Source organism: Anomaloglossus baeobatrachus, chromosome 6, assembly GCF_048569485.1.
Source record: "Anomaloglossus baeobatrachus isolate aAnoBae1 chromosome 6, aAnoBae1.hap1, whole genome shotgun sequence".
Taxonomy (NCBI): Eukaryota; Metazoa; Chordata; class Amphibia; order Anura; family Aromobatidae; genus Anomaloglossus; species Anomaloglossus baeobatrachus.
Window position 1 is genome coordinate 567,359,790 of NC_134358.1, and position 18,180 is coordinate 567,377,969.

Consider the following 18,180-nt stretch of genomic DNA (forward strand, 5'->3'; position numbering starts at 1 on the left):
ATCCTAAGAGTGACCAGTTGAGTCACGTCCTTAACACTGTATATATGATGTGGGTATTATATGTGTATACCATGTATTATATACCATGTATTATATGTGTACTGTGTATATGATGTGACAATAAAAGGGATAATATTTTTAAAGGATAGAAGCTAATGAAAATAACAAGCTCAGCTGTATTCACCTTCCCGCTCTGGAGCTGTAATCGCCTTCACGCACACTGACACTTCACCACTCTACATTTGCAGGCTGCAGCGGTGACATCATGACTACAGTGCATGTGATTGCTGCAGCCTGTCACTGCACTCAGCGGCTCATGTGTACATTGTTGGATGCACACATTCACCAGGAGCAGCGGCGGATGCATGCAGTCACCAGGAGCAGCGGCGGAGGCACGCAGTAACCAGGAGCAGCAGCAGATTCACCCAGTCACCAGGAGCAGCGGCGGATGCACGCAGTCACCAGGAGCAGCGGTGGATGCACGCAGTCACCAGGAGCAGCGGCGGATGCACGCAGTCACCAGGAGCAGCGGCGGATGCACGCAGTCACCAGGAGCAGCAGCGGAGGCACGCAGTAACCAGGAGCAGCAGCAGATTCACCCAGTCACCAGGAGCAGCGGCGGATGCACGCAGTCACCAGGAGCAGCGGCGGATGCACGCAGTCACCAGGAGCAGCGGCGGATGCACCCAGTCACCAGGAGCAGCGGCGGATGCACGCAGTCACCAGGAGCAGCGGCGGATGCACGCAGTCACCAGGAGCAGCGGCGGATGCACGCAGTCACCAGGAGCAGCGGCGGATGCACGCAGTCACCAGGAGCAGCGGCGGATGCACGCAGTCACCAGGAGCAGCGGCGGATGCACGCAGTCACCAGGAGCAGCGGCGGATGCACGCAGTCACCAGGAGCAGCGGCGGAAGCACGCAGTCACCAGGAGCAGCGGCGGAAGCACGCAGTCACCAGGAGTAGTGGCGGATGCACGCAGGCACCAGGAGCAGCGGCGGATGCACGCAGTCACCAGGAGCAGTGGCAGGACAAGTGACTTTTTATTTTCATCGGCTGCCATCCTATAAAATAGTACGGATATTAATTTACAAGACGCTAAACAAAATATGATCAATGGTTTTGAGCTGAGTTTTCAGAGGAGTTTGTCTATTGTTTTCCTTTCTTATGATCTCACTGATATCTAGTCACATTTCCTTAGTATCTCAGTAACGGGCACCTTCCTGTCATTCTGTTCTCAGCCACTAGTTGGTGCGATGTCCTCAGTGCGCCCCCAGTGCTCCAGGTTATGGTGGACTCACCAGGAATGCCAGAGAGCGGTGCCCGGGGTTGTAGGACCAGATGCTTTTCTTCCTCCCTCGCTGGATCATGCGCATCGGCTGCCGGTGGCTTCCTCGCTTCTTAGCCACCTCCATCTGCCCAGAGCTTTTCACCTGTCAGAAATATATAGGAAAAAGCCTAAATATATAAATATATATATATACATATAGTTAGGACCAAAAGTTTGGACACACCTTCTCATTCAAATCATTCAAAGAGTTTTCTTTATTTCCATGACTGAAAATTGTAGATTCACCTTGAAGGCATCAAAACTATGAATTACCACATGTGGAATGAAATACACCTCTTGAAACTCATCAAGAGAATGCCAAGAGTGTGCAAAGCAGTAATCAAAGCAAAAGGTGGCTACTTTGAAGAACCTAGAATATAAGACAGATTTTCAGTTGTTTCACAATTTTTTTGTTAAGTATTTCATTCCACATGTGATAATTCATAGTTTTGATGTCTTCAATGTGAATCTACAATTTTCAGAGTAATGAAAATAAAGAAAACTCTTTGAATGAGAAGGTGTGTGCTATATATATTTTTTTATATATATATATATATATATATATATATATATATATATATATATATAGATATATATATTTATAAATATTTCTATACACAATTATATGCCCCACATCCCATTCTCACTGGAGATTATTAGTGCCTTCAGTTTATTCCAAAGCTATGAGTGACCAGAGAGGCGTTTACTATAGGAGAATGCAATACCCCCGGTGTCCTGTAGGTGTCACTGTTACTCCAGTCTTATCCGGGAAAGACAAGCCCCCCCAATACCAGACTGACCCACCCAACCTGCGACCTTGGTTATAGCCCCCTCCCGGGAGGTCTGCGTTCCACCACCATGGTTAGAGGACTCACCTGCCCCCTACTGGGACTATTTCCCTGTATAACCACACTGAGGACGCTCAGCAGCAGAGTCACGGATGTCAGGGTGTTCATGGCGGCACAATCCAGAACTCGCTGAATGGATCACGTCTTCAGGTTCTGTAAAATGAAGAATGAGGAGATGGTGACACTGCTTCACAGACGGCAGGTGACAGGGAAGGTATCACTGCTGCCCCCCAGTGGTCGCACTGCACAGCTGCTCATTGTGGGCGGGGCTGCAGTGTGATTGACAGTTCAGCTCAGAATCTAGAGAAAAAAACATGTAGCTGGTCTGCGGCGTCCATTCATCTATGAGCGAAGAACAGAAATGGCTGAGTGTGAAAATATAGAATTACATCGTCACAGACGTCATAATACTCTGGAGTGATGACATCACAGCTTTATAATGACATCACTACATGACGTCACCTCTTTATAATGACATCACTACATTACACCACATCTATGGGGGGCTGCTGGCCCCTGTTCTGTGTTCCTCCAGCAGGGACACCAACCTGTCCCTTAGTGATGGTGGAGACGTCCCCCGTGCTGCGCGGGTCGAGGACCTCGTCTTCTATTTTTTTTTCCGCATTCATGTTTATAAACAGTTTCCAGATGATTCTCGGCGTGTATCACTCACTTCCTCCCCATTCTCTAGATCTCTACTGGTCTGAGTGACTGGTAATTGTCAGAGCTTCACACAGCTGAAGTTTTGTTACAATGTATCAGTGCGGGCAGATGTCATAATGTGAAGCTTCTGGCTCCTAGTCCTAACAAGCTTCCCCCACTAGGGTGAACTGGGCGGCTCACAAGAGGTTAATATTGGGTATATATTGCAGTATATAGTGCCAGGGCTCATCCCCAGTCTTAGGCCTGGTCACTAATCAGTTCCAGACGCCGCCGCCCCCAGGTTTCCACTTCTTCCTTATATTCATTAAATGCTGCGGGTGGCTCTCACTGAATGGATGGGCCCCCGCCAGCTCCATGTCCTCAGCCCCCTTGTGGTTATGGACCCCCTCCCTGACCACAGACAGTGAAGAGGCTGAGCGAAAACTGCAGGGGAAAAGCAGAACGTCTCACAGGATCCAAGTATGAACCCCCAAAGGTCACATCTGCCCCCCCAGCTGGTGATGTCATCACTCTGCATCATGTCATGTGATGTCATCACTCTGCACCATCTCATGATGTCATCACTGCATAATCTCATGTGATGACATCACTTTTCATTGATTTCTGCACAGGCCATTGAGAAGTCAGTTTATGGCTTGGTCCCCCCACCCTACATATCAGAAGCCCCCCTAGGCCCAACATGTGGGGGGCACATACTTTCTCTTTCACCTCACACCATTCATATTTACAGCCTGTACTAGAATAACAAGAGCTGTCGCTAACTTGGCCACAGTTGCCCATATTTATTACTAGCTGTAGTACCCGGCATTGCACAGGATAGTAACTGTCTCTGTCTCTCTCCTAGTCTCTGTGTATCTGTCTATGTCTCTTTCTGTCTGTCTCTATGTGTCTTTTTCTGTCTGTTTCTGTGTTCCTGTGTGTGTCTTTGTGTCTGACTCTATCCATGTGTGTCTGTCTCTCTGTCTGTCTCTGTATCAGTCTATCTCTCTCTATCTCTGTGTCTGTCTGTCTTTCTGTCTATCTCTGTGTCTGTCTTTTTGTCTCTTGATATCTCTGTCTGTGTCTGTCTCTCTATGTCTGTCTGTCTCTTTCCCCGTCTGTCTCTTTCCCTATCTGTCTCGTTCTCCGTCTGTCTCTTTCCCTGTCTCTTTCCTCGTCTATCTCTTTCCCCTTCTGTCTCTTTCCCCATTTGTCTCGTTCCAAGTCTGTCTCGTTCCAACTCTGTCTCTGTCTGTCTCTTTTCCTGTCTGTGCCTGTCTGTCACTGTGTCTCTTTAAAGCGAAATAAACTGTGGGAAGAAAGGCGCAAATAGGGTCTTATCCGGTATACAAATGGAAAGTAAATGTGCAATAGGAGCACTCACCTGATGGGGTTGTGCCAGTCACAACCCCTTTAGCGGTATGAAACAAACGTGGAAGGCAGCAGTCTTGCGGAAACAGAGTAATTTCAAATGATGGGAGAGAAGCAGGTTAAATACCGCGCCAAACCACAGGAATCAGGATGAAAAACAGTAAATCTCTTTTCTTTATTTTCACAGGTCTACGCGTTTCAGGGACATATCCGTCCCCTTCCTCAGGACAAATGTAGAGAACAATATGATATTGTTCTCTACATTTGTCCTGAGGAAGGGGACGGATATGTCCCTGAAACGCGTAGACCTGTGAAAATAAAGAAAAGAGATTTACTGTTTTTCATCCTGATTCCTGTGGTTTGGCGCGGTATTTAACCTGCTTCTCTCCCATCATTTGAAATTACTGTGTCTCTTTGATTGTCTGTCTCTCTCTTTTTCTTTGTCTGTCTGTCTCTCTCTGTCTGTCTCTGTCTCTTTCTGTCTTTCCACCGACATCTTATTACCTCACACATATGATTCTTATACTAAGAATGTCCTTTGTTCCTATAGCAACTAATCACAGCTGCTATTAATTACCTTTAGCTCTCAGCTCCATAGACTTTAATGGAAGCAGGTTTTTTTGGAGATTAACTGTAAAGCGCGGGGTTAAATTTTCCCACCAAACATAGTCTATGACGTTCCCTGAGTCACATGGGGCGTCTGTGCAAAAATATTGTGATTGTAAATGCGACGGTGCAGATTCCTTTAGCGGACATACATACACACACACATACAGACACACATACATACATACACACACATACATACACTCAACTTTATATATTAGACTAGCTGCAGTACCCAGGCATTGCCCGGGATAGTAACTGTCTCTCTGTCTCTCTCTCCCAGTCTCTGTCTCTGCCTGTCTCTGTCTGTCTCTCTATCTGTGTCTGTCTCTGTCTGTCTGTCTCTCTGTCTGTGTCTGTCTGTCTGTGTCTCTGTCCGTCTCTTTCCCTGTCTGTCTCTGTGTGTCTGTCTGTCTCTTTCCCTGTGTGTCTGTCTCTATTTAAGTGTGTCTCTGTCTGTCTCCATGCCTGTCTGTCTGTCTGTCTGTGTCTATCTCTGTCTGTGTCTATCTCTCTGTCTGTCTGTGTATCTCTCTGTCTGTCTGTGTATCTTTCTGTCTGTCTCTGTATCAGTCTCTCTGTCTGTCTCTATCTCTGTGTATGTCTTTCTCTATCTCTTTATTTCTGTGTCTGTCTGTGTTTGTCTCTCTATGTGTCTGTCTGTCTCTCTCTATCTATGTGTCTGTGTCGGTCTGTCAGTCTCTTTTCCCGTCTGTCTCTTTCCCTGTCTCTCTCTTTCCCTGTTTTTGTCTCTTTCCCTGTCTGTCTCTTTCCCTCTCTGTCTGTCTGTCTCTTTCCCTGTCTATTTCCCTGTCTGTCTATCTGTCTGTCTCTCTCTGCCTGTCTCCCCACCGACATCTTATTACCTCACACATAAGCTTCTTATACTAACAATTTATTTTGTTCCTATAGCAACCAATCACAGCTGCTATTCTAAACCTGTAGTTTCCAGCTCCATTGACTTTAATGTACGCATGTTTTCTGGAGAGTAACTGTAAAGCGCGGGGTTAAATTTTACCCTCAAAACATAGTCTATGACATTCCCTGAGTCACATGAGGCGTCTGTGCAAAATTTCGTGATTGTAAATGTGACGGTGCAGATTCCTTAAGCGGACACATACATACACTCAGCTTTATACAGTGTGTCCACCCATATCCTGTCCACCGCCATTAACTTGAGAACGGCGGCAGCTATAGGCATAGAAGTTGTGTCTAGGTATAGTAAAGTAGCCATGCGCTACGCAATGAAACCACCTATAGCGCCACCTGGTGGAAAACAACGGAGTTAGCATTTTTATCTCAAAAACGGAACGAGATAGAAAAAAAAAAGGGAATTACAAAGTTTTGGGCATCATCAATTCAATATGAATCCACACCTTGCATACAGAAATGCTATGATTAGAAGGTGTAAACCTCACAAGGCTGCGGACGTGAAGCGACACCTCATGGAGACCTTCCTACAAGTCATTGGGTATGGAGCTGTGTGGCCTCCGCTCACCTGACCTGACCCCATTGGACTTCTTTCTGTGAGGTCACATCACACAGCAGGTGTATGCGACCCCTCCCCCAACATTGCAGGACCTACCACCACGTATCACAAATGCTTGTGCAAACGTGTCACCTACCATATTGCACAGCGTGCAGCAATATACAGTATGCTGTGCAGAGTCCAGATGTGCATTGCAGCAAGATACAGTATGCTGTGCAGAGTCCAGATGTGCATTGCAGCCAGATACAGTATGCTGTGCAGAGGCCAGATGTGCATTGCAGCAAGACACAGTATGCTGTGCAGAGGCCAGATGTGCATTGCAGCGAAATACAGTATGCTGTGCAGAGGCCAGATGTGCATTGCAGCCAGATACAGTATGCTGTGCAGACTCCAGATGTGCATTGCAGCCAGATACAGTATGCTGTGCAGAGGCCAGATGTGCATTGCAGCAAGATACAGTATGCTGTGCAGAGGCCAGATGTGCATTGCAGCCAGATACAGTATGCTGTGCAGAGGCCAGATGTGCATTGCAGCCAGATACAGTATGCTGTGCAGAGGCCAGATGTGCATTGCAGCAAGATACAGTATGCTGTGCAGAGGCCAGATGTGCATTGCAGCCAGATACAGTATGCTGTGCAGAGGCCAGATGTGCATTGCAGCAAGATACAGTATGCTGTGCAGAGGCCAGATGTGCATTGCAGCAAGATACAGTATGCTGTGCAGAGGCCAGATGTGCATTGCAGCAAGATACAGTATGCTGTGCAGAGGCCAGATGTGCATTGCAGCAAGATACAGTATGCTGTGCAGAGGCCAGATGTGCATTGCAGCAAGATACAGTATGCTGTGCAGAGGCCAGATGTGCATTGCAGCAAGATACAGTATGCTGTGCAGAGGCCAGATGTGCATTGCAGCCAGATACAGTATGCTGTGCAGAGGCCAGATGTGCATTGCAGCAAGATACAGTATGCTGTGCAGACTCCAGATGTGCATTGCAGCCAGATACAGTATGCTGTGCAGAGGCCAGATGTGCATTGCAGCAAGATACAGTATGCTGTGCAGAGGCCAGATGTGCATTGCAGCCAGATACAGTATGCTGTGCAGAGGCCAGATGTGCATTGCAGCAAGATACAGTATGCTGTGCAGAGGCCAGATGTGCATTGCAGCCAGATACAGTATGCTGTGCAGAGGCCAGATGTGCATTGCAGCAAGATACAGTATGCTGTGCAGAGGCCAGATGTGCATTGCAGCCAGATACAGTATGCTGTGCAGAGGCCAGATGTGCATTGCAGCAAGATACAGTATGCTGTGCAGAGGCCAGATGTGCATTGCAGCAAGATACAGTATGCTGTGCAGAGGCCAGATGTGCATTGCAGCAAGATACAGTATGCTGTGCAGAGGCCAGATGTGCATTGCAGCAAGATACAGTATGCTGTGCAGAGGCCAGATGTGCATTGCAGCCAGATACAGTATGCTGTGCAGAGGCCAGATGTGCATTGCAGCAAGATACAGTATGCTGTGCAGAGGCCAGATGTGCATTGCAGCCAGATACAGTATGCTGTGCAGAGGCCAGATGTGCATTGCAGCCAGATACAGTATGCTGTGCAGAGCCCAGATGTGTATTGCAGCAAGATACAGTATGCTGTGCGGAGTCCAGATGTGCATTGCAGCCAGATACAGTATGCTGTGCAGAGCCCAGATGTGCATTGCAGCAAGATACAGTATGCTGTACATAGGCCAGATGTGCATTGCAGCCAGATACAGTATGCTGTGCAGAGCCCAGATGTGTATTGCAGCAAGATACAGTATGCTGTGCAGAGGCCAGATGTGCATTGCAGCAAGATACAGTATGCTGTGCGGAGTCCAGATGTGCATTGCAGCAAGATACAGTATGCTGTGCAGAGCCCAGATGTGTATTGCAGCAAGATACAGTATGCTGTGCGGAGTCCAGATGTGCATTGCAGCCAGATACAGTATGCTGTGCAGAGCCCAGATGTGCATTGCAGCAAGATACAGTATGCTGTGCAGAGGCCAGATGTGCATTGCAGCAAGATACAGTATGCTGTGCAGAGGCCAGATGTGCATTGCAGCCAGATACAGTATGCTGTGCAGAGGCCAGATGTGCATTGCAGCAAGATACAGTATGCTGTGCAGAGGCCAGATGTGCATTGCAGCCAGATACAGTATGCTGTGCAGAGGCCAGATGTGCATTGCAGCAAGATACAGTATGCTGTGCAGAGGCCAGATGTGCATTGCAGCAAGATGCAGTATGCTGTGCAGAGGCCAGATGTGCATTGCAGCCAGATACAGTATGCTGTGCAGAGCCCAGATGTGCATTGCAGCGAGATACAGTATGCTGTGCAGAGGCCAGATGTGCATTGCAGCCAGATACAGTATGCTGTGCAGAGTCCAGATGTGCATTGCAGCCAGATACAGTATGCTGTGCAGAGCCCAGATGTGCATTGCAGCGAGATACAGTATGCTGTGCAGAGTCCAGATGTGCATTGCAGCCAGATACAGTATGCTGTGCAGAGTCCAGATGTGCATTGCAGCCAGATACAGTATGCTGTGCAGAGGCCAGATGTGCATTGCAGCCAGATACAGTATGCTGTGCAGAGGCCAGATCTGCATTGCAGCCAGATACAGTATGCTGTGCAGAGGCCAGATGTGCATTACAGCAAGATACAGTATGCTGTGCAGAGGCCAGATGTGCATTGCAGCAAGATACAGTATGCTGTGCAGAGCCCAGATGTGCATTGCAGCCAGATACAGTATGCTGTGCAGACTCCAGATGTGCATTGCAGCAAGATACAGTATGCTGTGCAGAGGCCAGATGTGCATTGCAGCAAGATACAGTATGCTGTGCAGAGCCCAGATGTGCATTGCAGCCAGATACAGTATGCTGTGCAGACTCCAGATGTGCATTGCAGCCAGATACAGTATGCTGTGCAGAGGCCAGATGTGCATTACAGCAAGATACAGTATGCTGTGCAGAGGCCAGATGTGCATTGCAGCCAGATACAGTATGCTGTGCAGAGCCCAGATGTGCATTGCAGCCAGATACAGTATGCTGTGCAGAGGTCAGATGTGCATTGCAGCCAGATACAGTATGCTGTGCAGAGGCCAGATGTGCATTGCAGCCAGATACAGTATGCTGTGCAGAGGCCAGATGTGCATTGCAGCCAGATACAGTATGCTGTGCAGAGGCCAGATGTGCATTGCAGCCAGATACAGTATGCTGTGCAGAGGCCAGATGTGCATTGCAGCCAGATACAGTATGCTGTGCAGAGGCCAGATGTGCATTGCAGCCAGATACAGTATGCTGTGCAGAGGCCAGATGTACATTGCAGCCAGATACAGTATGCTGTGCAGAGGTCAGATGTGCATTGCAGCCAGATACAGTATGCTGTGCAGAGGCCAGATGTGCATTGCAGCAAGATACAGTATGCTGTGCAGAGGCCAGATGTACATTGCAGCCAGATACAGTATGCTGTGCAGAGCCCAGATGTGCATTGCAGCCAGATACAGTATGCTGTGCAGAGGCCAGATGTGCATTGCAGCCAGATACAGTATGCTGTGCAGAGGCCAGATGTGCATTGCAGCCAGATACAGTATGCTGTGCAGAGGCCAGATGTGCATTGCAGCCAGATACAGTATGCTGTGCAGAGGCCAGATGTGCATTGCAGCCAGATACAGTATGCTGTGCAGAGGCCAGATGTGCATTGCAGCCAGATACAGTATGCTGTGCAGAGGCCAGATGTACATTGCAGCCAGATACAGTATGCTGTGCAGAGGTCAGATGTGCATTGCAGCCAGATACAGTATGCTGTGCAGAGGCCAGATGTGCATTGCAGCAAGATACAGTATGCTGTGCAGAGGCCAGATGTACATTGCAGCCAGATACAGTATGCTGTGCAGAGCCCAGATGTGCATTGCAGCCAGATACAGTATGCTGTGCAGAGGCCAGATGTGCATTGCAGCCAGATACAGTATGCTGTGCAGAGGCCAGATGTGCATTGCAGCCAGATACAGTATGCTGTGCAGAGCCCAGATGTGCATTGCAGCCAGATACAGTATGCTGTGCAGAGGCCAGATGTACATTGCAGCCAGATACAGTATGCTGTGCAGAGGTCAGATGTGCATTGCAGCCAGATACAGTATGCTGTGCAGAGGCCAGATGTGCATTGCAGCAAGATACAGTATGCTGTGCAGAGCCCAGATGTACATTGCAGCCAGATACAGTATGCTGTGCAGAGCCCAGATGTGCATTGCAGCCAGATACAGTATGCTGTGCAGAGGCCAGATGTACATTGCAGCCAGATACAGTATGCTGTGCAGAGGTCAGATGTGCATTGCAGCCAGATACAGTATGCTGTGCAGAGGCCAGATGTGCATTGCAGCAAGATACAGTATGCTGTGCAGAGGCCAGATGTGCATTGCAGCTGACGGGGGCCACTAATGAGCACCATATGCGTGACCAGCATTCAATGTTTTGGGGGGGTCATGGGTTTCACATCATAGCATTTCTATATGCAAGGTGTTGATTCGTATTGAATTGATGATGCCCTACAACTTTGTAATTCACTTTTTTTTTCTATCTCGTTCCGTTTTCGAGATAAAAATGGTAACTCCGTTGTTTTCCACCAGGTGGTGCTATAGGTGGTTTCATTGTGCAGCGCATGGCTACTTTACTATACCTAGACACCACTTCTATGCCTATAGCTGCCGCCGTTCTCAAGTTAATGGCGGTGGACAGGATATGGGTGGACACACTGTATATTAGATATCTCCATTTATATCCAGAGCTGCATTCACAATTCTGGTGCTTTTCATTTCGTGGGCAGATGTCACGCCTCGGTTCTTGTGAAGCTGCCGTCTGACCTCCCACAATGCATTAGCAGAATTGTGAATGCAGCTCTGGATGTGACTGGAATAAAAGGCATTAAAGCACAATAACCAGATGTGACGGCGACATCTCCCCAATATTTGGGGTCTGGAGTCTATGTCCCCCGATAACAGAGCGATCACAGCGCGGGGCGTTCATCTCCGGAGTCTCCTGTGAGCGCGATATTATATACCAAGCGCCATATGGAGACCGACGAGGAAAAACCACAGAGGAATCTGCTGAGCGAGACCATCCGCAACACCCAAACCATACCTGACACAGTATCACACAGGATAGGATTAGATACACAGCTCAGCAGACAGTATCACACATGATGGATTAGATACACAGCTCAGCAGACAGTATCACACAGGAGAGGATTAGATACACAGCTCAGCAGACAGTATCACACAGGATAGGATTAGATACACAGCTCAGCAGACAGTATCACACAGGATAGGATTAGATACACAGCTCAGCAGACAGTATCACACATGATGGATTAGATACACAGCTCAGCAGACAGTATCACACATGATGGATTAGATACACAGCTCAGCAGACAGTATCACACATGATGGATTAGATACACAGCTCAGCAGACAGTATCACACAGGATAGGATTAGATACAAAGCTCAGCAGACAGTATCACACAGGATAGGATTAGATACAAAGCTCAGCAGACAGTATCACACAGGATAGGATTAGATACACAGCTCAGCAGACAGTATCACACAGGAGAGGATTAGATACACAGCTCAGCAGACAGTATCACACAGGATAGGATTAGATACACAGCTCAGCAGACAGTATCACACATGATGGATTAGATACACGGCTCAGCAGACAGTATCACACAGGATAGGATTAGATACACAGCTCAGCAGACAGTATCACACAGGATAGGATTAGATACACAGCTCAGCAGACAGTATCACACAGGATAGGATTAGATACACAGCTCAGCAGACAGTATCACACATGATGGATTAGATACACAGCTCAGCATACAGTATCACACAGGATAGGATTAGATACAAAGCTCAGCAGACAGTATCACACAGGATAGGATTAGATACACAGCTCAGCAGACAGTATCACACAGGAGAGGATTAGATACACAGCTCAGCAGACAGTATCACACAGGAGAGGATTAGATACACAGCTCAGCAGACAATATCACACAGGATAGGATTAGATACACGGCTCAGCAGACAGTATCACACAGGAGAGGATTAGATACACAGCTCAGCAGACAGTATCACACAGGATAGATACACAGCTCAGCAGACAGTATCACATAGGATGGGATTAGATACACAGCTCAGCAGACAGTATCACATAGGATGGGATTAGATACACAGCTCAGCAGACAGTATCACACAGGATGGGATTAGATGGACAGCTCAGCAGACAGTATCACACAGGACAGGATTAGATACACAGCTCAGCAGACAGTATCACACAGAAGAGGATTAGATACACTGCTCAGCAGACAGTATCACACAGGACAGGATTAGATACACAGCTCAGCAGACAGTATCACACAGGATAGGATTAGATACACAGCTCAGCAGACAGTATCACACAGGATAGGATTAGATACAAAGCTCAGCAGACAGTATCACACAGGAGAGGATTAGATACACAGCTCAGCAGACAGTATCACACAGGAGAGGATTAGATGCACAGCTCAGCAGACAGTATCACACAGGAGAGGATTAGATGCACAGCTCAGCAGACAGTATCACACAGGATAGGATTAGATACAAAGCTCAGCATACAGTATCACACAGGAGAGGATTAGATACACAGCTCAGCAGACAGTATCACACAGGAGAGGATTAGATGCACAGCTCAACAGACAGTATCACACAGGAGAGGATTAGATACACAGCTCAGCAGACAGTATCACACAGGAGAGGATTAGATACACGGCTCAGCAGACAGTATCACACAGGAGAGGATTAGATACACGGCTCAGCAGACAGTATCACACAGGATAAGATTAGATACATGGCTCAGCAGACAGTATCACACAGGATGGGATTAGATACACAGCTCAGCAGACAGTATCACACAGGATAGGATTAGATACACAGCTCAGCAGACAGTATCACACATTATAGATTAGATACATGGCTCTGCAGACAAAATAACACAGGATAGGATTAGATACACAGCTCAGCAGACAGTATTACACAGGATAGGATTAGATACACAGCTCAACAGACAGTATCACACAGTATGGGATTAGATGCACAGCTCAGCAGACAGTATCACACAGGAGAGGATTAGATGGATAGCTCAGCAGACAGTATCACACAGTATAGATTAGATACATGGCTCAGTAGACAAAATCACACAGGATAGGATTATATACACAGCTCAGAAGACAGTATCACACAGGAGAGGATTAGATACATGGCTCAGCAGACAGTATCACACAGGATAGGATTAGATACACAGCTCAGCAGACAGTATCACACAGGAGAGGATTAGATACACAGCTCAGCAGACAGTATCACACAGGAGAGGATTAGATACACAGCTCAGCAGACAGTATCACACAGTATAGGATTAGATACACTACTCAGCAGACAGTATCACACAGGAGAGGATTAGATACACTACTCAGCAGACAGTATCACACAGAAGAGGATTAGATACACAGCTCAGCAGACAGTATCACACAGGACAGAATCAGATGCACAGATCAATTCAGTATCATGCTACCCCTTCTGGGGTTTTTATGGGTTTTGGGGTGATATATTGGGGTGTTACCTCTGTCTGATCCTCTTCTGCTCTCCCCGGGGTGAGGAGCGCTGCTCTGGAGGGGTGAGGAGTGCTGCTCTGGAGGGGTGAGGAGCGCTGCTCTGGAGGGATGAGGAGCGCTGCTCTGGAGGGATGAGGAGCGCTGCTCTGGAGGGATGAGGAGCGCTGCTCTGGAGGGGTGAGGAGCGCTGCTCTGGGGGGTGAGGAGCGCTGCTGTGGAGGGATGAGGAGCGCTGCTATGGAGGGATGAGGAGCGCTGCTCTGGAGGGGTGAGGAGCGCTGCTCTGGAGGGGTGAGGAGCGCTGCTCTGGAGGGGTGAGGAGCGCTGCTCTGGAGGGATGAGGAGCGCTGCTCTGGAGGGGTGAGGAGCGCTGCTCTGGAGGGGTGAGGAGCGCTGCTCTGGAGGGGTGAGGAGCGCTGCTCTGGAGGGGTGAGGAGCGCTGCTCTGGAGGGGTGAGGAGCGCTGCTCTGGAGGGGTGAGGAGCGCTGCTCTGGAGGGGTGAGGAGCGCTGCTCTGGAGGGGTGAGGAGCGGTGCTCTGGAGGGGTGAGGAGCGCTGGTCTGGAGGGGTGAGGAGCGGTGCTCTGGAGGGGTGAGGAGCGCTGCTCTGGAGGGGTGAGGAGCGCTGGTCTGGAGGGGTGAGGAGCGGTGCTCTGGAGGGGTGAGGAGCGGTGCTCTGGAGGGGTGAGGAGCTCTGCTCTGGAGGGGTGAGGAGCTCTGCTCTGGAGGGGTGAGGAGCTCTGCTCTGGAGGGGTGAGGAGCGCTGCTCTGGAGGGGTGAGGAGCGGTGCTCTGGAGGGGTGAGGAGCGCTGCTCTGGAGGGGTGAGGAGCGCTGGTCTGGAGGGGTGAGGAGCGGTGCTCTGGAGGGGTGAGGAGCGGTGCTCTGGAGGGGTGAGGAGCGCTGCTCTGGAGGGGTGAGGAGCGCTGCTCTGGAGGGGTGAGGAGCGCTGCTCTGGAGGGGTGAGGAGCGCTGCTCTGGAGGGGTGAGGAGCGCTGCTCTGGAGGGGTGAGGAGCGCTGCTCTGGAGGGGTGAGGAGCGCTGCTCTGGAGGGGTGAGGAGCTCTGCTCTGGAGGGGTGAGGAGCTCTGCTCTGGAGGGGTGAGGAGCGCTGCTCTGGAGGGGTGAGGAGCGCTGCTCTGGAGGGGTGAGGAGCGCTGCTCTGGAGGGGTGAGGAGCGCTGCTCTGGAGGGGTGAGGAGCGCTGCTCTGGCTCTGTGGAATGTCAGACGGATCTTTCTGGCAGGAGAATGTGGTCCATGGGTGTCAGTGCAGCCCCCTCCATCTGCGGGCTCCACCTCGCCCCGTGCAGTCACGGTCCAGCAGCCGGGGCTTTATAGTGACTCACCCTGACTCACCGCCGGGCCCCGGGGAACATGGACCCGGGACAATCCCCGCAGGACCGCTCCGGACAGGGCGAGACGAGGAGTCAGAAGAAATAACAGAATTAAGGGAATTTCCACCAAAACCGCAGAATAATCAGAATCTGACCGGACACTGCGGTTATTAAAAACAAACAGCCTCTACATACAGTGCAAAAGTTTTCAACCCCCCTCCAAAATTATCAGGTCGGTCTGAAACACAAATGACACTTTCACTGCAAACCAAGAAAACGTCAGAATCACGAGTTATTGGAGGCTCCAGAAATAATAGATACTAATGAGATGAAGAAAGATGAGGGAGGTAACACAGATCGTAAGACATGCAGGATGGCCAGAAGGAAGGATCAAACGATTCAATTCAACCGATGTGGTTGCATAAATCTGCACACCCTTACACTAATACTTTGGTGAAGTCCCCTTTGAATTTCTGCCTCTTTGAGTGTTTTGGGGTTAGGGTCTATCACATGTGGAATCTCTGATCTTTGCCCCCTCTTCACTCACATGTCAGGTTGTGGGGGCATCTAATGTGTACTGCGCCCCCTACAGGTCACCACAGATTGTCAGTTGGATTCAGTCCTGGGCTCCACCTGCGCTGTTCCAAAACTTTTATCCTTTTCTAATGAAGCAGCTGTCTCATGGGGTCTTGTCCTGCTGAAAGGTGAAATTCCTCTTCAGGTTCAGTTATTTTTAGCAGAGGCCTGAAGATTTTGTTGCAGAATTGACTGGTTTGTTCTGTTCATCATTCTCTCCACCTTGACTAAAGCCCCAGGTCCAGCTGCTGAAAACAGCCCCCAAGCACAATACTGCCCCCACCATGCCTCACTGTGGGTATGGTGCTGATGTTCTATGTTTACTTTGTGCCAAATGTACCTTTTGGAATTATAGCCAAAAAGTTCCCCTTTGGTCTCATCATCCATAACACATCTCCCTCATGATTTTGTCAGATTTGATGAAGGTTTTGGCACAAGAAAACCCTTCTTGGATGATTATCATCCATCTTTGCCCTCGACCGAACAGGCTGGACAAATGAAGAACATGAGAGATTGTTGTCACATGCAGAACACAACCAGCACTGGCCAGAAATTCCTGCAGCTCCTTTAATGTTGCTGTCTCCTCTTGACACCTCCCGGATTATTTTTCTTCAGTCTTGTGCCAAATTAAAGCCACTTCACAGTGTCCATGGTAGATCTAAAGCCTTAATAATGTTTTTGTCCCCGTGTCCTGACTGATACCTTTCTACAATGAGATCCCTTTGCTGTGTTCTCAGCTGTTTACTGTAAAATGCAAATAAGAAAATGTCAGAAAACTCCTCCTAGAACAGAGAAACTTTCCCAGAAGTGAATAATGGAGGCCGAGCACTGACTGCTATGTAACACGAGAGCAAATGTGGGCGGCTGATTATGAGCACAATCAAATCCCTAATTATGAAAGGGTGTTCACACTTTTGCAAACACATTACTTTAGCATTGAACTAAAGTAATGTGTTTGCATAAGTGTGGACACCCTTTATAATTGGGTAATAATAATTATAATCCCCCCAGTTTGTTTCTCAGTGTATTCCTACAGATTATCGCTGACATTTGTGGTGGAAAACGTTTTGAAATGATTCTTCTTGTGGGATTTTTTTACATGACAAAAACCTGGGATTATAACAGGGGCGTGTAGACTTTTTATATCCACTATGAAATGCTGTGCGGAGCATGTGTGGCGCTGTGATAATATGACTCCGCAGCTCATTGCACCACTATCATAGAGGGAGACTCCTATTGTCCGGTATATTGCTACCCCCCCCCCCCCCAGTGTGGTACCCATCATGTCATTACAGGGTTAACCCCCCCATCTGGTCACAGACTCGGCCGCAGCTTACACAATATCATGAAGAGATGAGAACTGAATAACCCGAATAAAAGTCAGGAAATAATGCCAGGGTCTGATGACGGAGCGCTGACCACAGGATGAGGGGCGGCAGCCGCACCAGGGCCGCCGGCAGCGCTCACCGCCCCTCCCCCACCCGCTGGAATAATGTCTCTGATCACTGTTACATTGTATCATTTCTTCCATTTATTCTGCAGGTTCCGCTACAATGTATCGGCTGGAGGGGACCCCCAGGTCATAAAGCTGCTACAACCCCCAAAATCTGCCTGGAGAAATATTACAGAATCCAGCCCCTTATTAGGGCTTTTGCTGTCCCGCTTGGTATGGGGGGATACCAGATGAATGGTAAAGGGGGGAGTGGGAAACCCTGTCTCTAGGGGAGGGAGGAGATGGTGACCCCTGGTAAAATCTGACCCCTGGCTCCCCTGATGTTCCTAGATAGGTTCCGTAACTATACGCCGATCAGGATACCTGCCCTTTGCTGACCCTGATATAGACCCTAGACAGTGACCGGACGGGATGAGCGCTAGTCAACCCCAGTAAATCCTAAAGAACACACAGAAAACAAAGAAGGGAACACAAACAAGCAACATATCTGCAGGATGAGTTTGGGAGAATGACAGTGTCGCGGGCGGGGAGGAGGGTGTCAGCACACTACGCTCACCCCTTCTGCTCGGGTCCGGCGGCTGCTGCTCAGTGGTGGCTCGAGCGGTGGGCCGGATCCCGGGGGTTTCTCGAGCGGCCCTCCTCGCCCGTGAGTGAAAGGGGGTTGTTGGGTGTGGGGATTGTTTATTGTCCGTGACGCCACCCACGGTTGTGGTGATTTCACCACCGCTGCTCAATGCGGGGGTCCCGGGGATGGTGATGCGGAGCAGCCAGGTGTTGTGTTGCCCCTCCGTGGGTAGGGGTTGGTGATCCCGGGGCCCGGTGATGGCTTGGGAGGTGCAGGGCCTGGTGGGCGCAGGGACGCGGGGGCAGCGCGGTGC

At 49.2% G+C, this 18,180-nt stretch overlaps 1 protein-coding gene across 5 annotated transcripts in view; it reads right to left on the reverse strand.

Moving 5' to 3' along the window:
• LOC142243676 (uncharacterized) overlaps positions 1-18,180 on the reverse strand; it is a 128,384-nt gene that overhangs the window by 14,795 nt on the left and 95,409 nt on the right. For 3 of the 5 annotated variants that reach the window (XM_075315821.1, XM_075315819.1, XM_075315822.1), the window contains exons 2-3: positions 2,204-2,329; positions 1,300-1,431 (exon numbers count right to left, since the gene is read on the reverse strand). In XM_075315821.1, the coding sequence (XP_075171936.1) occupies positions 1,300-1,431; positions 2,204-2,284 (213 nt within the window). In that variant the 5' untranslated portion in view covers positions 2,285-2,329. Of the gene's footprint in view, positions 1-1,299; positions 1,432-2,203; positions 2,330-13,951; positions 14,245-15,285; positions 15,340-18,180 lie in introns of those variants that run through there. The other 2 variants (XM_075315820.1, XM_075315818.1) reach the window with 2 other exon arrangements.